Below are 26001 nucleotides of genomic sequence, written 5' to 3'. Positions count from 1 at the left end.
GAATCCCCGATTCAGGGATCGACTCCATCCCATCTGCTTCCCGCCCCCGTGGGGTCGCCAATCCTTCATGGTCTGGCCCACTCTGCCAGTTGGCCTGGCAGGAGGGAGTTTGCTGTCAGCCACCATCATGACTTGTGATTTTGACATTCGTTCATTAGATATATTTGAAGTCTTTATTATACCTGGTTGTCTCAACCGCCCTTCAACCAAATTAGTGCTTATATGTCTGTGCGACCTTCTAGGGCATAGCCTCAATCACGACCGCCTGAACGAACAAAGATTCCACGACTTGGAGTACTAAGGAACCCCTTGGTTTGGACCTTCCAGCCATGGGTGCCCCCTTTTTTATCAAGGGTACGGAACCAACGCCACTGCAATATTAAGGTTTTGATGGGCAGTTGACGCAGACCTGCATCTCCGTGACATATTGACTAGAATCAATGACATTTATACAGCCATACATAACCAAGCAAATACATCCAAGTCTCTATAATAAGGTATCTACTTCAGCTCCCACTTTCCATCCTCAGTCACAATTTCTACCGACCTCTTCTCGTCTAGGGAGATGCGTCCCGCATGCAGAATTGCCGTCGTGGCAATTGTGTTTTGCAGTGTCGGGATTGGTCTTGCATCCAGCTGGTCGAGTGTCAACCGGCCCTCATTGACAGCCGTGACGGCATCAATGAACTTCTCGAAACTGATGTATCCGTAACCAGTCTGGCCACCGAAGTTGCCCTCCTCGTCAGGGGCATACTTCATATAGAAACTGCCCACCTATCGTCAGCATAATTGCCAAGCAACTCTTAAAAAAAAAAGGGAAACATACGGGTTAATCCACGCAAGTCCGGACTCGTCTTCCGTAACATCATAACCACGCTTAGCCTGGTTAACACGGATCTCACCCTTCGAGCCCATGTCTGCGTCTGTCAGCATAATTTTCCAAACAATCCCTTGAGAATACAAAGCAAAAGAAATGGAAAGAAGCATACAATGGAAGTACTGGTTCGAATGCACGCCCGCCCTCTGCGGCGCCGTCCAACTAGCCGTGTAAATACCCGTGGCCGTCCTCGATCCATCCTTCTTTTTCCATTCCACAAGCAAGGTAATTGTATCCTCCGTCTCATTGACACAACCCAGCTCGACCGCTGTTCCCGTCGCCGCACTGGCCGTCACCTTGATGGGGACATAGTCTGGCACCATACTCTCACAAACATCCACATGGTGGCTGTTCAAGTAGTAAGAGATATCCGAGTCCTTGCCAGCCCACGCCTTGAACGTCTCCAATTGACTCTTCGGCTGACTCATGTAGCTGTAAAAGTAATTGAAGTCACCAAGCTTGGAGGCCTTGGCACGGGCATCACTGTAGGCCGGGTCGAAGCGCTTGTGGTGCTCGATGTAGACAACGACATTGTGTTTGCGGGACTCGGTGAGAAGGTCAAGGTGGTCGCGGAGGAGTTGAGTCGCGGGCTTGGTGATCAGGACGTGAATTTTGCGTTGAATAGCATATAGGGCAATGGGGTAGTGGGTTGGGTCGGGGGTGAAGATAGTGATTGCGGAGCCTGCGGGGAGGGCGTCGATAGCGGCCTTGTAGGCTTCTGGGTCGGTGGTGTTATCGGCGGGAAAGGAGGAGAAGGAGACATCGAGGTTGTTGTAGACTTCGGAGATATTTTTCTGAAGGTGTGTGCCTGGTTTCTACTTGTCAGTTCTGGGGGTCGGGTGAGTGGTAGAGGACTCGGGAGGATGGATGGCTTACGGATTCCGGGGAACTTGGAGCCAGACACGCCCACCATGCTCAGGTTGCCGACTTTTCCGCGACGACGCAGGTCGAAGAAAGTCAGACCCACGACACCCACTTTCTTGTCGGAGGTCGAGGCTGCACCGCCGACGTAGCCGGTCGTGTACTCGCCTGTTCCTACCTGTGTTGCTGGTCAGTGGGGAATTGGGTGAAGAATGGGGGAAGGGATTACCATCAACACATCGGGGGGAGCCATTGTGATTGCTGCTGTGTAAAATTACCTGAGAAAGAAGTTTACGGGGGTGAGAAGACGACGGAAGAAGAGAAATCTGGTGGTTTAGTGGGCTGGCGGTCTTATAAGAGAACCTGCTGGACCGGGTTTCTGCGGGGTCGTTAGCCGATGGCTGGTCGTTCTATACGGAGGGATTGCATCAATGGTGGAATATATACACGATGCGACAATCCCTTGGATATCTATGGAGTCGAACAGTATCTTACAGAGTACCATGAATCGAGTTTCCTGTACCTCAGCGCCCCTCAATTCCTATGCCTGGTTTGCAGCTCTGCTGGTACTTTCTCACTGCATGACACTGCTGTCGGTGTTTGATACCGACCGAATGAGGCAAGTCTGCTACCGGGTGGTGCTGATTGGTGGAGAAATACCTCCGAGACAGTGGGGACGTGGGATGATACCAAAACGGTACGGCAGGGCACGCGGGGTAAACATGAGGGGGGTTCTTCTATATAAATCAGCGCACGATGCACAATGCCAACCACTGCCTCATGACCCATCCACATCCCATCAATTGATCAATTATCTATACATACCCAAAGAGCCAGCCAAGTACATACACCACTCAACCTTCATACCAAACCCAGACTAACAGCAAAGCAACAGAATGACCCCCACCCCGCTCCGCCCCGGAGTCTATGCTCCTACCATGACCTTCTTCGACCCTTCGACCGAAGATCTGGACATTCCCACTATCCGCCGTCATGCTGTCCGCCTCGCCAAAGCCGGTCTCGTTGGGCTGGTCTGCATGGGCTCAAACGGTGAAGCCGTGCACCTCACCCGCGCTGAACGCAAGACCGTTATCAGTGAAACTCGCACCGCACTCGTCGAAGCCGGTTTCTCTAACGTCCCCGTCATTGCCGGTGCCAGCGAGCAATCCATCCGAGGTACCATTGATCTCTGCAAGGAGTCTGCCGAAGCAGGTGCCGAATATGCCCTGATCGTTCCCCCGAGCTACTACCGGTACGCCACGGGCAACGACGAGACCCTCTACGAGTTCTTCACGGCCGTTGCAGACGGATCTCCCATCCCCCTCATCCTCTACAACTACCCCGGCGCGGTGGCAGGCATTGATATGGACTCAGACCTCATCATCCGGATCTCGCAACACCCGAATATTGTGGGCACGAAGTTCACCTGCGCCAACACGGGTAAGCTTACCCGTGTTGCGTCCGCGCTGCATGCCATTACACCCCCCTCGCCTTTGGCTCCTGCTGAGCGCAAGGTGCCCAACACCAAGACGGTGGCGAACCACCCATACGTTGCTTTTGGCGGTATTGCGGACTTCTCGCTGCAGACGTTGGCATCCGGGGGTTCGGCGATTCTGGCTGGTGGCGCGAATGTCATTCCCAAGTTGTGTGTGCAGATCTTCAACCTCTGGAGCGCGGGTCGCTTTACGGAGGCTATGGAGACACAGGAGTTGTTGAGTAAGGCTGATTGGGTCCTCACTAAGGCGGCTATCCCGGGCACGAAGAGTGCTATCCAGAGTTACTACGGATACGGTGGATACCCGCGTCGGCCGTTGGGTCGGTTGACTACTGAGCAAGCGGAGGCAGTAGCGGAGAAGATCAAGGATGCCCTGGAGGTTGAGAAGTCCTTGCCGGATATTGCTTAGTTGAATGTATCATATAGGTTGTTATTATGAGATACAGCGATTCCAGAGATGCGCGAAATGTGGATGTTTGCAGCAAAGCATGTATGAGTAGAGTCGACGTTCGGAAAGAACTCCGAGTTGGGTGGGTTGTAAGTATTATGTGACCCCCACGCTATAGCCTGGTTAAGGACATGCTGGTTGGTGGACAAACCGGTCGGATTTAAGGGTCAAGGTGGAGATGATTGATGAAATTTGAAGTATATCAGCGTGGGAGAATCTATTCGATTAGTCGTACGTAGGCCGGCTAAAGGATGAGCCAACTGACGTTTGCACAAACATGTGAAAAAACTGCGCAGAAGAGCTAATGTTGTTAGGCAGGTTAGAGGAATTCTCGAGCTGCGTGTGAATAGTTTGCGGACGAGTGAGGCCCGGCCCCATAGCCAAATCGAATACATTCAATTTTAGAGGACAACGGGGCGATCACGGCAGCCTATTTAGAGAGTATATTACGGCATGCACCGATGAAGGAGAAACTGGTTGACAAGGGAGACGGCTGCCTCAATCTGGTATACACCGAAATGACACTCAACTCCATCCATCACTTCGCCACGCTGCGAATCAAGATAACAAACTATGAGAACAAAATTAAGCCCTATGCATGAAATGGGCCATGCTGCCAATCGTGGTCTCGTCAAATATACACCACCCAATCAATACCGGAAAATATGACCTGTCACAAAGGCCTACCGTCATCTCCGTGGATTGTTTTTCACAATTCCATCCGCACCCTTGTTGAATTTGACCCGACAGTCTGGGCAGTACCATTTCGCCGTGCGACTCGGGACCTCAGACAGGCCAACACAGTCAAGATGGAACCATTCTCGATCACACTAGTCACATTAGCTATATCAAGTGACGTCAAAGGGCGGAATGCATACTTCTTGATTCTCACAGCAGATCATCGTCCCGAAACTCACGTCTCCGCACAGGCAATACCGTGGTTCATTTGGATCAATCTCCTCAAGCACCCCATCCTCGTCAATTCGGATGTCCTCCCGTGCCAGTGTCCCGTCTTTCAAACCAACTTCACGAGTTCCGATCCGCTTCTTTCCGGGCTTCGCTTTGCGGCGACCATAGCTAACCGCTGCGCCGCCATCTTGGCCTGAAGACACCGGACCGGGTGCTGGACGTTTCCGCTTGCGACTGGGGGCACTTACACTGGCAGCTCGGGCAGTTTCCGGAACCGGGGTCCTTCGGGCAGGAGTCGCGCTCTTTTGGCGGAATTCGCGTTTAGCAGAAGTTGCAACAACGCTGGCATTGATCGTTGGCTCTAGTGACAAAGCAGCCGAGCGGCGAGACGGAGGTCGGGTGACTGGAGGTGTGGGCGTAGCTGCCTTTGCGGCCGCAGCTGCGGCCGCGGGTTGCGGGATAGAGCGTTTGGAATCAGCTGGAGACGATGGCACGGAAGGCTTCTGTGACTCGGAAGTTTCCACAATCGAGACGGCTGGCGCTGTAGTTGTAGATACTCCAGGGGTGGCAGTATTTGTGTCAACGGGAGTAAGGGATTCTTTGCTAGTTCGGCGGCGTTTGGTCGCACTTCGTAGCGAAGAACGGGGTTCAGCTTCCGCAGGCGCAACAACAGCAGCAGCAGCGGGAACAACCGGAATAGAGAGGGCAGTGGTATCAGGGGAAGTAGCAGGAATTGGAGGATCAGCGGGAGAAACTGGTGGAACAGGAGCAGGAGTGGGAGTAGGGACAGGGGGTGAAGGAGCAGAAGGACCGGCAGCCGTAGAAGGTGCAGCAGAGGTAGACTGATCACCAGAAGGAGAGGGGACAGCAGACGTCGAGGGAGGGACAGACGTTGAAGAAGTAACAGACGTAGATGGGGCAGCAGAAGCCGAGGGGGCAGACGATGCGGAGGGGGAGGGAGCAGGAGGAGCGCGGGGAGCCTCTGGGGGTGTCACCTCTTCGAGTTTCCTTTTCTTCCCCGTACGACTGGGCTTGCTTACGGCTGGAGCATCCTGAGCACTGGGAGTAGGGATCACTTTGAGCGGAATCTCTTTGGGCGGGACCTCTTTGGGTGGGATCTCTTTTGGTGAGATATCCTTTGGTGCTACTCCTGGCTGGGCTGCATCGTTGGTTGTCTGTTCTTGTGCGGCAGCAGCAGCAGCGGCCGCCGCTGCCGCGGCCTGCTCCCGGGCCTGGTTCTCCCGCTTGAGCTTCTTGGCTTCGTTCAGCTTCATGCCACGGTTGCTAAGCTTGGTCTCAAACGTGCCCTCAGTGTCACCAGTTGCCTCGCTGCGTTTGGTCAGCTTGCCCGGAACGTACGTGTTCATGATATCGTCACAGTCCAGGAATTCAGTGCCAATGGCTTCGGCCTGCGCTTTCGCCGCCCGGTACGCCTCCCAGCCGCGGCCGCGCAAGGCGAGTTCACGATGAATCATGACTTCGCTGGGCTGCCAGACAGCATTTTTCTTCATCTTCTTGCGCAGTTTGGTCATTTCCCATTCAGTCAGACGCAGCCACGGCATGTCCTCACTTCCAGGTTTAGCATCTTCCGGGGGTGGCTTAAGCATCGCCAACGCGTTGCTGGTCGATATGGCTGGAGCCGCAGGTCCCTGCGCACTGGCTTGACCTGGCCCAGAGACCCGCGATCGCCGATTGGCTTTCTCCTTCTTGGTCGGTGCAGCTGCCGGCTCTGCGGGCGACTCCGAGGGTGTCACTTTGCTGTCCGCTTCCACATCAGAATGCTCCGTGCTCGCAATAGGTGAATCGGGGTGCAAGTCGGCCAAATGCTCAGCAGATATGAGGGATCGGCGTGTGCGGGACTTAGGCGTGGTCGTTGCGCGAGAGGTATCATGGCCATCTAGACGCAAGGTGAGGCGTGTAGTGGTGGGCGGACCAGTAGCCTCGTCGGCTTTTTTGGTTGATCGGCTTCGTTTGGTGGTTGCGAGAGGTTGTGGCGGAGGAGTGGGTTCGCGCGACACGGGCTTGGGAAGAGCTTCAAGCTTCTGTTTGATGCTGTCCAATCGGTTGAAATGACGATCAATTACATCGTACAGGCGGCAGGACTCTGCATATGCCGATTCACGCGCGTTAATGGCGCGATCGAGCTGGGCAGAGATATCCTTGCGCAACGTACGCGCATCGGGGCGCACGTCCGGGGGGAGGTTGGGCAGCTGGCCATAGGCCTTGGTTAGGTCATGGACGGTCTGGGTAGCCTCAAGATAGCGTTCGTCAAGACCACGGATGAGAGTCAGGGAGCGGATCAGGTCAGCGGGAAGGTATTCGGTGTAGTCAATGTAGTCGGTGACGGTGGCCTGGGCGTCGGGATCAAAGGGGCCGTCGAGGATGAGGCCGCCGGTGTCGTGGTAGTCCGCCATGCCATCCAACAGATAGACGGAGAGTGTGTAAGAATGCGAAGGGGTGATAGAGGGAGCGATCGAGGGAGCGACGGAGGGGGCGTTGAAGGAACGGGCGGAGAGATGGTCAGAGGTGGCCGGACGGCACCATGGAGGAGGGTGCGGCCAGGAAGAGGGACTGGTCCGCACTTTTACATGGGGGGAGCTTGACAGACCAGGGCCTGCAAGCTGAGGCAAAAGACGAAGTAAGGGTGAAGAGGAAAAGGAGGGGAACGAGGGAAAATAGCGATGCGGAAAGGCGGGGATGAGAAGCAGTAGAATTGGATAAATAGATGGATGCGATGTGAATGATCATGGATGGATGGGTCCAGATGAGTTGCTGGCCAGTTGCAGCGGGAATTTGGAACCACCGCGCGGATACCGGATCCCGGCAGATGGTTGTTCCGGAGGGTGACAGGTCACCGCATAAGAATCTAGTACCTCTCATCTCCTCTCGTCTACGTACTCCCTTGTACTTTTCTAATAAGACTGTCATGGTAAATGGATCCAATAAATGCCCATTTGGAATTGAAGTAATACTGTTGACCAAGGTAGGAATTGTGGGACCCGTAAACACTCCATCGTATCTTGTTGTTTACTACATCGGGTGGGGAAAGTATATAACTCCACTCAGATCCTGGATAATCGCGATATGTATTCACGCAATGTTTCTCCATTTGCCCATAATTCACCTAGTTGCGACTATCCCCTAAACCGATAATTTCTTTTCTCCTGTTTTTATACAGGGAAGTATCGAGATCTAGCAGAGTAGGAGCCTGCTCAACTCGAAGTGAATTCCATTTGATTGGTCCATTGTCTAGTGAAGCTTGAGGGAAGATGAATTTACGGGACCTTTGCACTGTTGCACCACCCCCGTTTTCCAAACCGTTCCTTCTCCTTTCTCCTTTCTGTTTCCTTCTCATTCCTAACTTTACCCCTCTCTTCACTCTTGCTGTTCTGATCCTCAATCTCTGTACTTCGCTGTCAAATTGTCCCATCACTTGCAATGAAGCCAGAAGAACGTTTGGTGCTGCTCTTTGCGCAGGATGAGGCCCTTCTCAAAATAGATACTGGCCGTCGTCCTGTGTCTGACTCGCCCGACCGGCCCATGGCCCCTAAGGCGGACCACCCCGAGCATACAGGAGAGGAAAGCAAACCCCCGGTTACCCCTAGCCAGGAAGCAGTGCAGACCGTCGAAGAGCCACCCTTGGAGGGCCCTCAATCCTCCCCAGAGATGTCTGCTTCACTTCTAACAGACAAAACTGAACTCGCAACCCTACCTATAAGACCCTCTAACGGCCAGTTCAGTCCCCTTGTGGCTGTCGCTAGGTATCCTTACAAAAATATCAAAGGAGACCTGAGCAAGCAGATAGCCAGCCGCTTCTTCGACGCAGGTAAATTCTGGAACCGCTCATGGGACATGTAAGTGACCACCGTAGCTGCTTCAATCTCAGATCTGACCAATAGAAGATATTATATCCACGCGCCTCCCTCCCTCGGATCCAAATGCGTACTGCTCACCCCCACCAGTGAAGTCAATCGCTTTTTGCAGGAGATCAACCGTGAGATGAAGTGCGGATTGTCTCTTTCAACTGACGTGACAGCCGGTTTCATCCTGACCTTCAAAGAACAATATCCTCAGCCTCTCTATGTCGGTCGCAGTACTACGCGTGAGACCAAGGACCGTCTCGAGGGGCGGATTCCTGTACTATCGGGGCATGGCCACTCTTCTGAGGGAGATATGAACGAAGAATACGCCGCTTTTGAAACAATGATGGAGCATGCCATCGAGGCCATTCGGAACAAGAAAAAGAATTCCAAGCAGAAACAGATGATGCGCGCGTTACAGGAATATAACACGCAGAATACGATTCGAAGAATGCAGCGTTCCTTCGGTCTGCGTCCGGTAGAAGACACCGATGACGAAGCAGAGATGCTTACATGGGATTCGCCAGGCACGGTGCCGACTATACAGACGATTGATGTAACCAAGGCGGTGCCATACCAGTTCTGGAGAGAGCCAGTATTTATCAGTATCGACGTTGAGTCGAATGAGCGTTGCCATTCGCAGATAACAGAGGTCGGAGTGTCGACGCTGGACATGTTGACTCTGGTGGGGATCCCGCCGGGCGAGACAGGCGAGCAGTGGCGGTCTCGCATTCATTCCCGGCATCTGCGGGTAAAAGAATATGGCCATATCGTGAACCATGATTTTGTGGCAGGCTGTCCCGGTATGTTTCAATTTGGGGAGAGTGAATGGGTGTTGCAACGAGATTTAGGGGGTGTGGTGCGATCGTGCCTACAGTTGGGCGATGCAATGAGTCGTCGTCTCGTGCTGGTGGGACACAGCCTATCCTCGGATGTCAAGTATCTCAAACATATTGGAGTGGATGTGGAAGGGTTTCACGACCGAGTGGACACCGCAGAGTTGTTTCGCATGCTACGGGGGGAGACGTCGGTGCGGTCTCTGGGAGGCGTGCTGGCGGACCTGGGCATTATAGGCTGGTACTTGCACAACGCGGGGAATGATGCGCGGTACACGATGGAGGTCCTGGTCGCCAGTCTGCTTGGGGTGAAAACTGAGTAGTCTTGCGAGCCTACTAGTGTTTTTTTTCTGATAACCTGGCTCTCTGTTATATTTATAATACTAATTCTTTCCTTGTCCATCCAATAGCATTGATAATGATACCTACACTGATGTACTAATTAGCCCATTTTGTAAGGTCAACAGGTCAGTAGGTCAACTGCACCTCATTCTATCAATGCGGTGTAGATAGTGGTTGCTATAGAACTTATTTACGAGCTGAGTTTGGACTCTAGGCCTGTTTAACTGAGCCGTAAACGCTTGTCACATCTGCAGTTCTTTGACATGGAAATTATTATACGGGATTCCACCTGTCTTTGACAGCATCTGTGCATTAGAGCTGGCAAAAATGCTGACTTACTAAAATTCCGTACTGATCACGGTAGGTGAAAATCTGACAACATACTTAGACAGAACTATATCATACGCAGCCTCGACCCATTCGGTGGAAAGCCACGGCTCAGGGACTGAGGATACCATGTGTTACGTTGTACGCTCTACCTTCCTTTGATATTCTATAATAAGACCTTGATTTTCTGCTTTTGTCTATCGAATGAAGTCTGCACCGCAGTGTCTCCCCAAAGTTCATTGTTAAAATATCGCAGATCGTCATAAGCAGCGTGCTATTGATTTATCTGTCCTAGTTAGACTCATGTCTGAGATTTATTATCCAGCGAGCGCATCCAGTTTACCATCCACATTCTCCAAAATAGGTCGTACATAAGTCAATTATTCTCTTCCTTGATATCTGCACCCATAACCAGTCAGTTACCAGCTCGTGTCCCACATATCCGATGAACTCACAGTCGCGAACAGCGCAAGTCTTGAAACACCAAGATGCCTTACGCATAGCTTTGAAGTTGTCGGTGTGCTCAATGGGGATCATATTACGATATGGAAATGGGATCGGGTCGCGGATCGGTAATGCGAGCGTAAAGGACATGAAGCTTATCGGGAGAACCCCGGCGTGATGGAAATCCACCACCCAGAGCTGACCGTTCTTGTCGACGGGAAAGTTCTTTTTATAGAGATCGGAGTAGTAGCAGACCAGCCGTTCATCAGTGAGGTGGACTTGCTGAAGGTCTTGGTTTAGATATTTGAATGCCTTGAGTACCTTAGGTGTATTGATCGTGTCAGCTGGGTGGGAGAAAAGAGAAGCTGGACGGAATGGAAGATAGGCAGTAGATGTGACCAGATGTAGAAATGGCAAGGAAGTACAGACTCTATTAATATGAGACTCTAAATCCTCCACAGAGTCATAGACCACAGGCGCCTCCGCATCGATAAAGTCGAAGAAGTGATGTCTGATCAGGCCGCCGCCAATAGGTCCCAGAGGAGCATGTGGTGGGGGCTCTATAGTGACCAGCTCAGTGATAGCAGTGGATCGCTGTTTATCCGATGCAAAATGGTCTATATCGATATGTTCCATAACGATATAACCATCGTGTTTGGTCTCAAAGACCTCGTAGATTTCCGGGATGCGAATGGGCGAATCCGCTCGTTTGGCAATCTGATCGAAGAAGAACTGTTGATTTCGGACCTCTTCCACTTGCAGTGAATTATACTTGACGAAGAATTTTTTACCATTGTGGGTGACTGTTAGATGTCTGGTGTTGGGGCCATTTTCACGGCGAAGCTTTTCAATTTCACGTCTGCTGGGCAGGTTGGGGGCGCTCGGGGAGACAAACTCGTAAAGCATGTTGACTAAGAACGCCAGGCCTCCAGCTGGATTTTCTTGCTGGCTGTTCAAAAGGGCTATAAATGGAGTTGGGGGAATAAAAGAAGGAGTGCCAGATATGACCAAAGTACTAATACTTGGTATAAGGTGGAAGACCCGGAGAGATGTCATAACAATGATAGTATTCGGCGATGAACGCAGCTTGGCTATGACAGGCATAGTGCATAGACCTTTAAACCCTATTCGCGAGTGAAAGGCAATCATGCTAATTCAAGAGAAAGATCAAGAACAATCATAATGGATATTCCCATGTAAAATTCACATTATACTGAACACCATTCTAGTGAATGATCAATGTTTGTAGTGAGTGGTTTACATATCACTCAAGAATCAAAGTTTAATATTCCCTCTCAACTCGAATGTCATTTATCTATTGACTCATCTGCTAGTTTACTACATAATAACTCTTCCCAATTTTACATCATAGATGCAAACTCTTCTCTATCATTGGAGTAAGTATTGCTTATAGTGTTTACAAGAGTCTTCTTTTCTTTACCTTGCCATACTTCTCTTTTCAGTAGTAAGGAGTTGGATACTAGGCAACCCTAGAGTTTATTATCTCGTTTCGTTCGGCAAACGCTTTGAAAATTGACTCAAACACTGCCTATGAGATATTGTTCATTAAATACACTCATGATAGTCAACCAAGCAATACTGTGTGGCTTCTATCTCCAGGGAAAAGATAGATTGCGCCACAACAGGGATGCCTCGAAAGTTACGTTCGGGAAAGAATATCAGTTTCCCCCAAGCCGGCTGCTCAACCTCAACGACCCTAGCCAGTGGTGGTAATAGACAAACAGACCTTTCGGCATGATAGCGTTTCTGAAGCCCTCCTAAGAAAAAGGGTTGAAAGCTATACCTCGGGGTTCCACAATGAGGGTGAACGGAACTTACTTGATGACGATGAAGAGTTTGATGATGAGATGAAGAAAAGCCACGTTGTTCTAACTTTCTTTTCCAAGCACACGCTTGTCGTTAACACATCTTATGCCCCAGAAGATATGGCCGGAGTCATATTGAACCTAATGGCTAAGACAAAGCTTCTGAACAGTGCCAACATGATGGCCAAGTGCCAGATAACGACCATAAATTATCACGATTTCTCATGCCGGACCCTGAAACTTATAGGGTTACCGCTGGCCCCAGACCAACAGTTGAGGAGGCTCTTGGGGCTCATACAAACGAACGGACTGATGTCTTTTATCTGCGTCTTGATAGTAGAGGATACATAGGCTGTCGGGTCTTTGTGTAAATTTGGTCCTAAGAAAAATCCGATATATGGTGAAATATGCTTGAAGATCCCAGCTAATCCGGCAATGGCAGAAAATGCATTTGCTAAGCGTCCCACCAGCAGCTGATATTGCCATATTTAGTTCATTTGACTTACGTTACAGTCTGGATGGCAGGACATGGCCAAACCCCGTTGAGTGGGGGATATTCCAGGGCGCATATATGCGAGTTCCGATTCCAGAGATCCAGTGCGGTCATTAAGAATATGAGGCTTCCTGCATAAAAGGCCTATGCTATCACTCTTCACTGTATTTCCCTCGATATGTCTTTTCGTCAATTTGGCTACTTTCTGATCTTTGATCTTAGTGGGAGGAAAGGCTTTTGTCTTCTGACAAAGAAATGGGAAGTCTCCTGCCTACAGCCGACTTTATTCAAGTTTAAATACTTTAAGAAAAGGATGACTCACTTCATGAATAGCTTCCGCGGTAGCGTGTCATCCCCTCGGTGAGGCCTTTAGCCCTCGGATGATCCATCTTCCTGCTTCAGCATTGCAGCCAGCTGAATCCCTCGACCAATTATAGGAAAATGAAATTTATAGGAAAGTGAAAGATTAATGAGCCAAAAATAAACTATATTCATAATCTAAGACTTCTGCAGGTTGATTTGAGGTATTAAAATCTAAATATTTATTCAAAGACTTACCAATCAGGCAGCTTTCACTTCTGTGCATTCAAAGAAATATCCGTACGAATAGCAGTAATGTATTGACTTATGGACATTGCTCTATTCCATCGCCTCTGACCTGGAGCATTCGACGTCAAGTTATACTAATCCCCGAGAAATGAAGATGCCGCCAGGAGTGAAAGATCAAGATGGCTAGATCAATGACCCAGTATGGACACTGGACGCTCTTACTCCTCTTCCTTCATTTCAATATTCATTCTCTTTCCTTCTTTTTCCGCGAGACGCCTCACTATATTTGCTGGTCCCAGTAGCGATCAAGATAGTGTAGTACGTATTAATGATAGCAATTTACAACCAGGCAGTCACGAGAAGATGCAACTTTGGGGTTTCTCGCATGTACTTTGATTAACTTGTTAAGCGGTTGAAAGACAACATAGGCCACCAGTATAGAATTGAAGCAACATGATATACGTACAACAAGGGTGGATAGCTGGAGGAATAAAGCTCAAGTTACTTTACATTAGAAATCAACGAAACGACATCACACCATAATACGAGGCGGCCTGCGGTCATAGCAACGTAATAGTTGTATGCTACAGACAAATTGTAGGTTGCAACAAGCAGAAAGGGAAAAGGCATACCTAGGACTCGTATAAGGCATCTACAATCATCAACAGATGGCTCACCATTACTGCATATCTAGGATCTGATGCCTCATGCACTATCCTAGTTAAGTAGCCATGGTCGCCGATCTTCTCCACAATCCCCATCCGTGCCCCACCCACATCATCGCTTTTCCTTCAACCCCTCAGGAACAACAACAATTAACCTGCTGCCACTACCACTACAATTACCATCATCACGACCACCACCATCAGGTCAACACAAGCAGAATGGGCTCCCTAACAACCCATCTCCTTACCCTTACTCCCGCCACCCTCCACACCTCAACCACCCACCCCTTCCTCCACGCCGCCGGCACCTCCACTCTCTCCAAAGCCACCCTCTCAGCCTGGCTGTCTCAGGACCGTCTCTACGCACAATCCTACATCCGCTTCATCGGCCTGTTACTCTCAAAAGTCCGTCTCCCATATACCGTATCCACCACCAACTCCTCAAACCCTTCCTCCGAGCCTGTTGAATCCCGGATCATCGCTCTTCTCACTTCCGCCCTTCTGAACATCCGCCGCGAACTCACCTTCTTTGAAACCGTCGCCACCGAATATGACCTCGACCTGACTGTCCCACCACCCGGCGAAACAGCCTTCGGTCCGAGTGAAGCGACACATGCCTACACGGATTTGTTCCTCTCCGCGGGGTCGAGTGGAGTGACCCTGTTGGAGGGATTGGTGGTGTTGTGGGCTACGGAAGTGTGCTATTTTCGGGCCTGGGGGTTTGCGCGGGAGATTATGGAGAAGAGTAATACTGGGAATGATGGGAACGGTGGAGATGCAGATGGGGGTGCGTTGAGAGAGAGGTTTATTCCTAATTGGACGAGTGAGGAATTCGGGGTTTTTGTTGACGAGATTGGCGGGCTGGTGGATGAGATTGCGAGGGGGAGTGGAGAAGGTGAGAGGGAGAAAGAGATGCTGGGACGATGTGAACGGTGGTGGAGGCAGGTTGTTTGGTTAGAGGGGATGTTTTGGCCAGAGGTTTGAGGTAACAATAGGTATATTACTCTCTGAATTGATAAGTAAGAGGACTGATCTCTACAAATAGTACGAAGTAACAGTGGCCTCTATTCTTTACTTGTTTCAGTTGATATCCACTTGAATATATTGGAAAGCAAGGGGGGGACGTCTACAATCAACAGCTAGTGTTCACAGATCAATTAACCGTGTAACCGCAGTCCAATGATCTCGCCTGACTGGTATAGAGTCGTCCCTCGACTACTTCTGTATTCACTTATTTCTTAGTGATCTCAGTATCCGCACTCGAAAATATCAATCTAGTCGACAACTTCGCAGCTCTGGATCTGTACCAGAAGTGGATGCGTTGGTGCTAGGTTCTTCAGCTTTTGTATTGCCCAGGTATCTTCTACTAGTATCCTGGGGTCTTCATAAGGCTGCCCAGCCATGGGCGCTAGGAAAGGTAGCAAAAGTACTAACAGTGGAAGAGTTGGCGACCTCCAGCCGTGTCATTGTGACTGCATCATGACTGCGGCAATGTGCAGACGGGGAGTGAATGATTGGATCTGGGGCCACCAACAAAGGCAGCCCTGCGTCCTTTTCACTCAACAACTGTTGGACAAATGAAGCTTTATAGGAGGTCTTCTGCCATCTAGCACAAGATTTAAAGCCCCACCCCCTTTTTTTGGAATCTACGCCGACGTCTCCATGCTCATCCTTCTTGTTCTACGTCCCCCGAAGTTATCAATACGCATACATCGCAATTTCTTCTTTATTTGACGACTCCAGCCGTCAAGCAACTATGCAACGGACGATTTTTGCGGGAGCTCCTGATGCTCACCATGGAGCCACGAACAGTATAGAACGCGCTCATGCAGGCCTTTCACTCGCGCCAGCTAAACGAGGATTCTATTCGTGCACTTGCCTGGGCTATCGAGGAGCTTCTGTCCCTGCCTACTTCCAGTGATATTCAGATGGACATAACCAATGACGCTCAAAAGGTCGTGGATGATGGATCGCTTTTCGAATCCCCATCGAGAGAGATCAGGAGCCACGCTTACAAGATCAAACATTTGCTTCAAATGAAATCTTCCAAAGCAACATCCTCAGCAGATCCTGACTTCTGTCCTGGTGGCCGTCATGACAACGACTTCGCCGACTACCGTAAAATTGCCATATACCCGACTTCCGACGAGTTTCTGTCGACGAAAAAGCCATTCTACCGAAGAGGACAAGAAATTGCCGAAGTGGCAGTTGAGACACGCCTCACAGCCCATTTGGATAACCAGTTTCGGTTGCTGCGCGAGGATATGCTTTCTGATATCCGAGATGAATTTCAGATTGCCAGGGGCCAGAAAAAAGGTCGCCAGGCTGCCCCTCTGCTAGGCGAACTTACCTTAGCCCAAATTCGATATGGAGATGACAGACGGCTTCGACCTTGCACACTAGTAATCTCCTGAGCATCAGGACTGGGGTCCCTTACAAAGCGAAGCCCTCAGGAACGCAAGGAATTCCTTAAAGAACATCGGAATTACCTTCGTCACCAAGCGTTTGGATGCTTGATGCGACGAGGGGAAATTATCTCGTTCTGCACATTGGACCGCGATGTTGAACTACTTTCCCGGTCACCTCCGCAGATCACCCTGAGAATAATCGGACAAAGTGCACTAGCAAAAACGCTTCTCTACTTCAAGCTTTTCCGCGACATTGAGTATCTTCTAGTCGATGCATCCGTCTTTGCTTATGAGCCGATTCTACGGTGTCTCCAGGATAAACTGGATATATCTCTGGCCAAGGAGCTTCTGGAATACCGAAAAGGTGACCCAGTTTCAATGGCCGATGTCATCTCCCCTTCCGTGATCGAGGACCTCCGACAGGCCGGGAACAATAGTGGTAACCTCCAAAGTAATTTGGAGACCGAAAAGGAGGTTCGCCTTGATTCTGCATAGTTGACATCCTTCCTTTCTGGACTATCGCAGAGTGTCAGTCTTATACAAGGGCCTCCTGGTGAGTGTAACTCCAGCAATATCGCTTCTAAACAAACCATATTGATTTGAAAACAGGAACTGGGAAGTCATTTGTTGGAGCTCTTTTAGCGAAAGCAATTTACAAGTACAGCGAAGAGAAGATACTGGTGATGTGCTACACCAATCACGCACTGGACCAGTTTTTAGAGGACCTTCTTGATATTGGGATTGATCAGTCAGAAATTGTGCGTCTCGGTTCGAAGTCCATCAACAGGACATCTCAACTCAGTATCCACGAGCTGAAGTCCGACTACAGAAGGAGCCAAGATAGTTGGGCTGTCATAAATAAATTGAATGCCGACGCGGACGAGCTCAAAGAAGCGATGCCTTCTGCGTTCCAAAAATACCAGAAACTTCGTCTATCTCCCGGCGTTATGGATGAATTCCTCGAATTTGAATACCCGGACTTCTACGAAGCTTTTAAGCCCCCAGAGGAAGGAAAGATGACTATGATGGGAAAGAAAGGAAAGCAAGTCACCTGGGGGTATCTGCTCGAGCGGTGGTTATCCAGTAAAGACCAGGGATTGCCATCATTGGATCATTTATGCCAGGCATCCCGTGATGTATGGGAAATGGTCCCTATGACGCGCCAGTCACATATTGAAAAATGGACCAAGGCTCTCATTGAGGAACAGGTCACAATGCTTCACAGTTTGATGTGCCGGCTGGAAAATTGCCAAGACCAGCTCGATGATGTATGGAATGACAAGACACGCATGATTATTTCATCCAAGCGGATAATTGGGTGTACGACAACAGCAGCTTCCATGAATACTGCGGCATTGAGTCTTGCCTCGCCAGGGGTCGTTCTCCTGGAAGAGGCTGGCGAGATTCTTGAGCCACATGTTCTTGCCGCGATGGGACCCCATACTAAGCAACTGATTCTTATCGGAGATCATCAGCAGCTCCGACCCAAGATAAACCACTATGGGCTTTCTGTGGAAAAGGGAGCGGGCTATGATCTCAACCGCTCTTTATTTGAACGTCTAGTGGAATCAGGACACCCACACTCTACCTTGGCTATCCAGCATCGCATGTGTTCCGAAATTTCAACATTAGTCCAGGCTCTCACCTACCCAGGTTTGTTGAATGATCCCAAGACGCCCAATCGCCCTGCTCCTCGTGGGCTACAAGACAGGGTCATCTTTATTAACCATAGCAATCCCGAGAAACGGTTTGATGGCATTGCAGACCGCCGTGATGAAGGTGCCAAAGCGAGCAAGCGGAATATCTTTGAGGCTGAGATGGTTTTATAAATTGTCAGATATCTTGGCCAACAGGGATACGGGACAGACAAGATAGTTGTCCTCACACCATACCTGGGCCAGTTGCATCTTCTCCGGGACTGTCTTCGTAAAGACAATGATCCGGTACTTAATGACCTAGACTCGCACGACCTTGTGCGTGCAGGGCTCCTATCTCAGGCCAGTGCGCGGCATACGAAACGGCCCATTCGGCTATCATCAATCGGTAAGGCGCGCGGTAACAGCCCCCATTGCAGACTCCTGCATGCTGAACAAGAGTACAGATAATTATCAGGGAGAAGAGAGTGATATTGTTGTCGCCACACTTACCAGGAGCAACGATGAAGGTAACATCGGGTTTATGGCAGCCCAACTGCGCTTGAACGTGTTGTTATCGCGTGCTCGGAATATCCTGGTTTTGATTGGAAATGCCACAACTTTTACGTCAAGCAAGAAGGGAAAGGAATTTTGGGGACCGTTTATTGATCGGCTTCATGCCAACCATCATTTGTACGACGGGTTGCCTATCAAATGCGAACAGCATCCGCAGAATACAGCAATTATTTGTAGGCCGCAGGACTTCGATACCGAATCTCCTGACGGGGGATGTCGGCTGCCTTGGTATGATGCCCTTGATAAGTCACACTGATAATTACATGCTCATGACTGTAGTGGTGCGAAACTTAACTGCGGGATCCACGACTGCCCATACATGTGCCATCAGTTAGCAGACCACTCTAAAATGAAGTGTTTGAAGATTGTTGAATGGATTTGTCCACGAAATCATCGCATTACTCGACCATGCATGCAATTTCAAAATACATGCCAGATTTGCAATGCGGAAGACAGGGCCAAAGAGCGACGACGGGAACAAGAAATGGACCTGGAAATCAAACGAGAGCTAATGCAGACAGAGTACTTGCGTCAGCTGACTGAGATCCAGGAAGAAATCGCCCATGAGAGACGAGTTAGAAAAGACAAATCCGATGCAGAGGAGAAGCAGCGTGTCCTCCAGCAGCGTAAGAACGAACTCCAGAGGTTGAGAAGCAACACCAACAAAACACACGTGCCAGATAATAGCCGACAGGGTGCCAGCGGAGCAAGTTGTCCTTATATTGGGCCCTCGGACCAGCAGCTTGTGAATCGTCATGTTGATAAAGCTCCAACCAAGTTTCCGGATGAGGGTAAAACGCATGACAACATGTCATCCGCCGCAGCAGACTGGAAACAGCAGAAGGAACTTGAAGGAACTCAAAGCCCAGAAATAGATGCTTTAATGGAAATGATAGGTCTAGAGAGTGTCAAGGAGCAGTTCCTTGGCATAAAAGCTCAAGTGGACACGGCACTAAGACAGAACATTGACCTTCAAGGGGACCGTTTTGGGTCCGTGTTGCTGGGCAATCCGGGAACAGGTTAGTGTACTCATTTTCTCGCTTGTATGATATGCTCATATGTGGCTCAGGCAAGACGACTGTCGCGGGGTTATATGCTAAGTTCCTGACTTCAATGGGAATTATTCCGGGAAGCTTCGTTGTTGAAACGACAGGATCACGACTGGCGAACGACGGAGTAACGGGCTGCGAAAAACAGATCAGCAACATCCTCAATAATGGAGGTGGAGTGCTCTTCATCGATGAAGCATACCAGTTATCACAGGGGCACGGATCTGGGGCACATGTGATAGATTTCCTTGTCGGAGAAGTCGAGAAGCTCTCTGGGAAGATGGTTGTCGTTCTGGCGGGTTGTCGAACCCAGATGGAAAAATTCTTCGCGCATAACCCTGGCTTGCCAAGTCGCTTCCCACGGGAGTTTTCCTTTGAAGACTATAATGACGACGAGCTCCGTCGAATTCTCAAGCACCGAATACAAAAGAAGTACGGTGGCAGAATGAAGGTGGAGGGGGGAATGGATGGTTTGTACTGTCGCATTGTCGCCCGACGCCTTGGCCGACAGCGCGGAAAGGAAGGGTTTGCAAATGCCCGTGCCGTGGCAAATGCTTGTTCCAGGATATTTGAGCGCCAGGCCCGTCGTTTGAAGAGGGAGAGGAGACGCAAAACATTTGTCGATGACCTTTATTTGACCAAGGAGGATCTGATCGGTCCTGAGCCCTCCAATGCACTCCAGAACTGTTCTGCAGGGCGAAAGCTACAGTCCATGATTGGGCTTAAAAGGGTGAAAGAGGACGTACAGGCCCTGTTAGACAGCATCCAATCCAATTACAACCGGGAGTTGGGCGAACAGCCTTTGATCGAGTTTACATTGAACCGTGTGCTTCTGGGGTCGCCGGGGACGGGAAAGACTACAGTCGCAAAGCTCTACGGACAAATACTTGTTGACATTGGATATTTGTCAAACGGGCAAGGTAAGTTGTGAATTTGGTCCCTCATTGCAGGTGGTAAATCTGACCGCATTTCTTCTAGTGATCGTGAAAAAACCCATCAGACTTTGTTGGCAGTGCCTTGGGTGAATCGGAGAGGAACACCAAAGGCATATTAGCATCGACGGTTGGGAAGGTTTTGGTGATCGACGAAGCATACGGTCTCTACGGGGGTCACGAAACCGATATCTATAAGACTGCCGTTATTGACACACTTGTCGCAGAGGTCCAGAGTACACCCGGTGACGACCGTTGCGTCTTGCTGGTGGGATACCAAGACCAGATGACCACCATGTTTCAGAAAGTTAACCCAGGCTTGTCCCGACGATTTCCTCTGGATTCTGCCTTTGTGTTCGAAGATTTTACTGACCACGAACTTGGCCTGATCCTGGACTTGAAGTTAAAACAACAGGGCTTTGAGACCACGCCAGCAGGCAGGAAGGTAGCCTTAGAGGTTCTGGCGCGCGCACGCAACCGCCCGCACTTTGGTAATGCTGGTGAGGTCGATATTCTGCTTAATACTGCCAAAATCAATCATCAACGGCGGTTGTCTACGGCAACTCAGCCAGCTAAGGGCTCCCGTCTGGAACCGGAGGACTTTGACAAAGACTTCGACCGTGCCGATCGCTCCGATACTGATATACCGAAACTGTTCTCAGGTGTTGTTGGTTGTGAGAAAATTGTCCAGCAGTTGGAAGGATATCGACAGACCGTCAAAAATATGCGAGAGTTGGACATGGACCCGCGAGACCAAGTGCCATTTAATTTTCTATTCAAAGGTCCACCCGGTATGGCACTAAGCTATCCTAACAAGATATCAGTCAATGTTGCTGACTACATATTCACAGGTACCGGTAAGACCTCGACAGCTAGAAGAATGGGCGAGGTGTACTACAACATGGGCCTCCTGAGTTCTGCAGAAGTTATCGAAAGCTCCGCAGCAGACCTCATCGGTCAGTACGTCGGCCAGACGGGTCCCAAAGCCCAGTCCCTGCTCGAGAAAGCCCTAGGAAAGGTGCTTCTCATCGACGAAGCATACAGACTCGCCGAGGGACACTTCGCCAAGGAGGCCATGGACGAGATCGTGGACTGCATCACCAAACCAAAGTTCTTCCGTAAGCTCATCATTATCTTAGCAGGTTACGACACGGACGTCAACCGACTAATGGCCATCAATCCCGGGCTAACCAGTCGCTTCTTCGAGTCAATCGAATTCAACGGACTCAGCCCGGACAGCTGCATGCAGTTACTAACCAACCTCCTCCAATCCCGGAAGAAAAGCCTTACATCCAAACTCACCGATTTCAACATGACCTCGATCGAGTCTCCGAGCAACACCTTCCATAAATTATGCAAGAAACACTTTTCCCAACTATCCAAAATCTCCAATTGGGCCAACGCAAGAGACGTGCAGACCCTAGCCAATGGAATATTCCAAAACGCTATCCGAAAGATACATGACCGAAAGCTCCTCATAGATGAAGCGCTTGTTATTGCGGAGTTGGTCCACATGGTCCAGGAAAGAACCAACCGAGAAAGCGCGCAGTCGCTATGCAAAGACCCGCTTGCCCTTTTGCAGACCCAGGCGAGGTCTACCACCGACCAGCCAATGACCGGTCCTTCCACAAACACAACTGCTACTACGACTATTACCACCCCCGAGACAACGACAAACGATCCAGAAACCCCACCCCAACCACCAACCAAAACAAACCAGGGCCCTGATCCCCGAGACGCAGGAGTATCAGACGCCATATGGATCCAACTCCAACAAGACAGACTCGCCTCGGAAACCCGCGAAAAAGAACACCAGAAACTCATCTCAGACCAAAATTATCTACAAACCCTCGTAGAATCACTCAAGAAACAACAACCACCCCCGCCGGCCCAAAACGGCAACGGCAACGGCAACGACGACGATGCCAAGAAGCGTCACGAGCAACAGCGCCTTCAACATGAACTCGAGCGCAGGGCCAGGGAAGATAAATTGGAAGCACTGCGCAAGGAACGCGAGGCTGCTGAGCTAGAGCGCAGGAAAGATCAGCAAGCTCAGAAAAGACTCAAGCAAACGGGGGTCTGTTGTATGGGATATCGCTGGATAAGGCAGACATATGGGTATCGGTGTACTGGGGGGTCGCATTTTGTTTCGAATGAACAGTTGGGAGTTTGACTTGAGTAGTTGTTGTATGGGAATGATTGCTGGGTGATATTTGTGGACTTGATGAAAGAGGGGGATCAGACCGCTTGGGGGGAATTTATTAGATTGTTTTACAGAGTCTTGACTACCAATATTGTTTAGGTAGCGGATTTATGGGTGGATCTTGGGTGTTCAAAGTAGTAATGGAACATATGATCTTCTGAAATATTCAATGTCGTAGTCAAGTTATGGTCTAGTATTGCAGTTAGGCCTCCCAAAAAGGCGCATGCGTCCACAAGCTTAGCATGAGCGTGAAAATCTTAGCATGTATACTGTGTTTCATCAGAATGACTGTAGTAAAGGGTGGATAGACCATTCAATTCCTGGCGTCTCGCGACCGCATATCTTCTAATATCTGTCTTACGTCCTGCTGACTTATCCCCCCCTGTTCCCTCTCGATGACTTCTTGGTGTTGAGGACTGCGGACAGTAAACAGAATTGGATTTGCTACAGGGTCATATGCAGCCTGTGCCTTTCGGTCAATGCGATATGCCCAGAGAATCCGAGAAATCACGATAAAGAAGCTCGCTTTGGCTAAATGATACCCTGGACATGCTCTCCGACCAAATCCAAACCCGGATAAATGGCGCTCAGGATTCTCTAGATATCGCTCTGGTTTGAAGGTCTCGGGTGACTCGAACACCGTCTCGTCCATGTTGATTCCCCACTGGTTGGCGATGACAGTGGCGTCTCGGGGGATGCGGAAACCCATGTACTCATCATCTTGGATCACGGCGTGGGGTACGCCGATGGGGGATATTGGGCGCCAGCGCACTAGCTCTGAAATGAAGGCCGTGATATACGGAAGACGGTCCATGTCGCCGAACGAAGGGAGCCTTTGGGTTCCGATTACTGAATCGAGCTCGTCTTGGGCCTTCTGCACCGCTTCTCCGTGCTCAGTGCATGTTTCTATGAATGTTTCCAAGACCATATTCGTCGTGTAGATGCCTGCAACATATAGTTCTCCCAAAGAGTAGCATACATCTTCCCAAGGTATACCCTTGGATTCCGGCCGGTGACGTATCTCCCGGATCCAGTTCCAGCAATCCTCCTGTAGCGCGGCGTTGCCGCACTCGACATACACTTGCCGGGTCAGATCGTGTAGTCGCTCTGCTTGCTTACGCCATTTCATAAACACCATCGGTAACTTATCTAGCAGCGGGAAGAGATCAAGTATGATCGTCCGAAACGAGGCCTTTTGGAGGATGAAGGTGGCCATGTCGTTGATCCGCTGCAGTCGGTGGTGGTCTGCATCGTCTCTATTCCTCCCTTTACCATATACAAGGCTCAACATCACGTCTGACGTGTATCTGTAAAAGAGCTGTGGGAAGTCGTTGGCTGACAGCAATCCGTGTAGCAACTCTGTGCTTCCGATGTCCTGGAGTCGGCGGTAGGCATGCGACTCCCATGCATTTAACAGGGTCGAGTATAACCGGCGATGCAACCGCCATTGGGACCCGTATGGCATGAATGCTGGGTTGCGGCCCTTGTTCAAGTACCGTTCCATGAAGATCGACGTCGGTCGGGAACTGTAGATGTTGCTCCGTCTCTCTAGGAGGTCTTGCGCTGCTTGTCGCGTACCAAGAATGATGATGATACGGGACCCGACCTTGACACTCACTACTGGCCCGTAAGTTTTGTTCCATGAGTGGAATATTTTGGCGACGTCGTTCTCTGGCCATGGTGCTGAGAAGAGAGTCGGGCCTGGCGGCAGGGGGCGTCTTGACGGGGGAAGTCGGAAGTACCAACTTATAAGAGAGAATGCTATGAGAGAGAGGCCTATTGCGGAAAGCATGATGAGACTCTTCAGAATGTCACTTGGTCGATCGAGGGTCTAAAAGCTTTGCCGTTCGCAGGTGTGCGGGAGGTATCCCTTGGAGAACTTAACGTTTCAGGCTTGCACCAGCACATGCGGATTTAGAGTTAGTCTAGATTCCAAATAGAACTGGTTTAAATAGCCCACTGCAAACTGAACTATAATGATAAATAATACTGCAGATTTGCAGGGTGTAGCCTGGAAGTCATAACGAGACGCAGCTAGGAAGAGGGAATGGGCCTGGTTGACATGCACGACATAGCCAGATGTCGACGAACTCAAATTCAAGGAGCTTGCCCTAGATACCTGGCTTCATTAGCGGCAGATTCCAATATTAGTATCTTCTCCTCTCGCAATCATGTAGAACAGTCTTGCTGTGGGAGACCATTGTAAGAGTAAAAAGGTCACGCGAACGAAGCATGGTAGATTGTGCTCTAGAGTAGAATCTGAAGATCAACATAGCCATAAATCAGATATCTTTAAAAGACGTCATAGAATCGATGAGTCTCCTTTAATTTGCAACACCTGGTAGCTCCCAGGAGGATGTTTGCGAGTCCGGAGTAGATAGTAAACACGAGCCGGTGCAAGGGGGGTGGGTCACCGCCCGGCCCCAACTGCCGATGATTTCCACTCCGATCCTCACCGCATCGCAGATCTACAGCTGTAACATACCAGACACTCTTTCTCTACGGAGTAATCTCCAGTCAGTCCCTCCCAAATCCACCAAACCTAAGTCCTCAGGACCAAAATGCCCCCCAAAGCGCCCAAGGGCGAATATATTGAAACAGTACGTCGCAGCACAACCCTTCTCTCCACTTTCCAAACCCCAATCCCATAATAACACCCACCCACAGGATACAGGCAATAAAATCTCCCGCCGGTCCCTAATCCATGGAACCCAACACATCATTCTGGGTGGAAAGACCGTGATTCAAGCCGATGCCGTCATCCGCGGCGATCTCTACCGCTCCTCTTCCTCATCCACCCCCACAGACCCCCAACAAGCGGCAGCAGCAACACCAAACAGCCCATCCGTGGCCATTACCGTCGGCCGATACAGTTACATCTCGCGACAGGCAATTCTACGGCCCCCGTCGCGGCTACATCGGGGCGTCTACTCGTTTTATCCGCTCAAGATCGGGGATCATGTCTTTGTAGGCGAGCGGGCGGTGGTGGAGGCCGCGACAGTGGGGAACCATGTGCATATCGGGAAAGATGCGGTGGTAGGGAGTATGGCGATTTTGAAGGACTTTGCGTATGTGCTGGATGGGGCGGTGGTGGCGCCAGGGATGGTGGTTCCGAGTTGGTGTGTGGTGGGCGGGGCGCCGGCGAGGATCGTGGGCGAGGTTGGGGAAGGGTATGGGGTTGAGGGAGCTGAGGGGGGCATGGCGAGAGAGAGGTACAGGTTGGTTGGAAGGTAGGGGGCGCGAGCTTGCGTTTGACGACTGATGATC

General features: G+C 50.3%; 9 protein-coding genes across 9 annotated transcripts; 5 read left to right on the top strand and 4 right to left on the bottom strand.

Moving 5' to 3' along the window:
• Positions 1-409: 409 nt before the first annotated feature.
• On the bottom strand, positions 410-2113 carry BO94DRAFT_536038 (Gfo/Idh/MocA family protein). The gene is made up of 5 exons (XM_025611924.1): positions 1968-2113; positions 1754-1916; positions 990-1685; positions 827-917; positions 410-766 (listed from the first exon to the last, which is right to left on the bottom strand). The coding sequence occupies exons 1-5, from the start codon at positions 1989-1991 to the stop codon at positions 502-504; spliced, it is 1239 nt and encodes a 412-aa protein (XP_025466407.1). The 5' UTR covers positions 1992-2113; the 3' UTR covers positions 410-501.
• A 407-nt stretch (positions 2114-2520) lies between these two features.
• BO94DRAFT_575878 (dihydrodipicolinate synthase family protein) lies at positions 2521-3846 on the top strand. Its single transcript, XM_025615104.1, has 2 exons — positions 2521-2579; positions 2634-3846. The coding sequence occupies exon 2, from the start codon at positions 2635-2637 to the stop codon at positions 3640-3642; it is 1008 nt and encodes a 335-aa protein (XP_025466406.1). The 5' UTR covers positions 2521-2579; position 2634; the 3' UTR covers positions 3643-3846.
• Positions 3847-4046: 200 nt separating this feature from the next.
• Positions 4047-7337, bottom strand: BO94DRAFT_536036 (putative PHD finger domain protein). The gene is made up of 2 exons (XM_025611923.1): positions 4560-7337; positions 4047-4511 (listed from the first exon to the last, which is right to left on the bottom strand). Exons 1-2 carry the CDS (start codon positions 7002-7004, stop codon positions 4371-4373), a joined length of 2586 nt encoding a protein of 861 aa, XP_025466405.1. The 5' UTR covers positions 7005-7337; the 3' UTR covers positions 4047-4370.
• A 647-nt stretch (positions 7338-7984) lies between these two features.
• Positions 7985-9650, top strand: BO94DRAFT_494088 (uncharacterized protein). The gene is made up of 2 exons (XM_025609220.1): positions 7985-8444; positions 8493-9650. The coding sequence occupies exons 1-2, from the start codon at positions 8029-8031 to the stop codon at positions 9607-9609; spliced, it is 1533 nt and encodes a 510-aa protein (XP_025466404.1). The 5' UTR covers positions 7985-8028; the 3' UTR covers positions 9610-9650.
• Positions 9651-10426: 776 nt separating this feature from the next.
• BO94DRAFT_423338 (uncharacterized protein) lies at positions 10427-11302 on the bottom strand (the record flags this gene model as incomplete). Its single annotated transcript, XM_025607424.1, has 2 exons — positions 10427-10720; positions 10829-11302. Coding segments are annotated over 2 exons (768 nt in total), but the record flags the coding sequence as incomplete, so codon positions are not given.
• A 2639-nt stretch (positions 11303-13941) lies between these two features.
• BO94DRAFT_536035 (putative transcription regulator PAB1642) lies at positions 13942-15107 on the top strand. The gene has a single exon (XM_025611922.1). It carries the CDS (start codon positions 13999-14001, stop codon positions 14914-14916), a length of 918 nt encoding a protein of 305 aa, XP_025466402.1. The 5' UTR covers positions 13942-13998; the 3' UTR covers positions 14917-15107.
• Positions 15108-15758: 651 nt separating this feature from the next.
• On the top strand, positions 15759-22767 carry BO94DRAFT_566614 (putative AAA family ATPase; the record flags this gene model as incomplete). The annotated part of the gene is made up of 11 exons (XM_025614572.1): positions 15759-16334; positions 16374-16814; positions 16836-16893; positions 16950-18160; positions 18194-18383; positions 18442-18778; positions 18830-19569; positions 19620-20519; positions 20600-21322; positions 21383-21649; positions 21671-22767. The coding sequence occupies 11 exons, from the start codon at positions 15759-15761 to the stop codon at positions 22702-22704; spliced, it is 6477 nt and encodes a 2158-aa protein (XP_025466401.1). The 3' UTR covers positions 22705-22767.
• Positions 22768-23047: 280 nt separating this feature from the next.
• Positions 23048-24579, bottom strand: BO94DRAFT_518502 (cytochrome P450; the record flags this gene model as incomplete). Its single annotated transcript, XM_025610036.1, has 1 exon — positions 23048-24579. Exon 1 carries the CDS (start codon positions 24524-24526, stop codon positions 23048-23050), a length of 1479 nt encoding a protein of 492 aa, XP_025466400.1. The 5' UTR covers positions 24527-24579.
• A 626-nt stretch (positions 24580-25205) lies between these two features.
• BO94DRAFT_566612 (dynactin subunit 5) lies at positions 25206-25968 on the top strand (the record flags this gene model as incomplete). Its single annotated transcript, XM_025614571.1, has 2 exons — positions 25206-25334; positions 25402-25968. The coding sequence occupies exons 1-2, from the start codon at positions 25296-25298 to the stop codon at positions 25966-25968; spliced, it is 606 nt and encodes a 201-aa protein (XP_025466399.1). The 5' UTR covers positions 25206-25295.
• Between the last annotated feature and the right edge of the window lie 33 nt (positions 25969-26001).

The sequence above is a fragment of the Aspergillus sclerotioniger genome, assembly GCF_003184525.1.
Source record: "Aspergillus sclerotioniger CBS 115572 chromosome Unknown BO94scaffold_17, whole genome shotgun sequence".
NCBI lineage: Eukaryota > Fungi > Ascomycota > Eurotiomycetes > Eurotiales > Aspergillaceae > Aspergillus > Aspergillus sclerotioniger.
This window is presented reverse-complemented; position numbering and strand designations above follow the sequence as displayed.

Bases quoted from the DNA above. Each gene is read 5' to 3' on its own strand.
- BO94DRAFT_494088 (XM_025609220.1), top strand. From the start codon at position 8,029: ATGAAGCCAGAAGAACGTTTGGTGCTGCTCTTTGCGCAGGATGAGGCC. The intron at 8,445-8,492 runs GTAAGTGACCAC...GACCAATAGAAG, and splicing joins TGGAACCGCTCATGGGACAT to ATATTATATCCACGCGCCTC.
- BO94DRAFT_536035 (XM_025611922.1), top strand. From the start codon at position 13,999: ATGGTCGCCGATCTTCTCCACAATCCCCATCCGTGCCCCACCCACATC.
- BO94DRAFT_536038 (XM_025611924.1), bottom strand. From the start codon at position 1,991: ATGGCTCCCCCCGATGTGTTGATG. The intron at 1,917-1,967 runs GTAATCCCTTCC...CCAGCAACACAG, and splicing joins CTCCCCCCGATGTGTTGATG to GTAGGAACAGGCGAGTACAC. The intron at 918-989 runs GTATGCTTCTTT...TGACAGACGCAG, and splicing joins TTCGAACCAGTACTTCCATT to ACATGGGCTCGAAGGGTGAG.
- BO94DRAFT_536036 (XM_025611923.1), bottom strand. From the start codon at position 7,004: ATGGCGGACTACCACGACACCGGCGGCCTCATCCTCGACGGCCCCTTT. The intron at 4,512-4,559 runs GTATGCATTCCG...TAATGTGACTAG, and splicing joins TCTGCTGTGAGAATCAAGAA to TGTGATCGAGAATGGTTCCA.
- BO94DRAFT_575878 (XM_025615104.1), top strand. From the start codon at position 2,635: ATGACCCCCACCCCGCTCCGCCCCGGAGTCTATGCTCCTACCATGACC.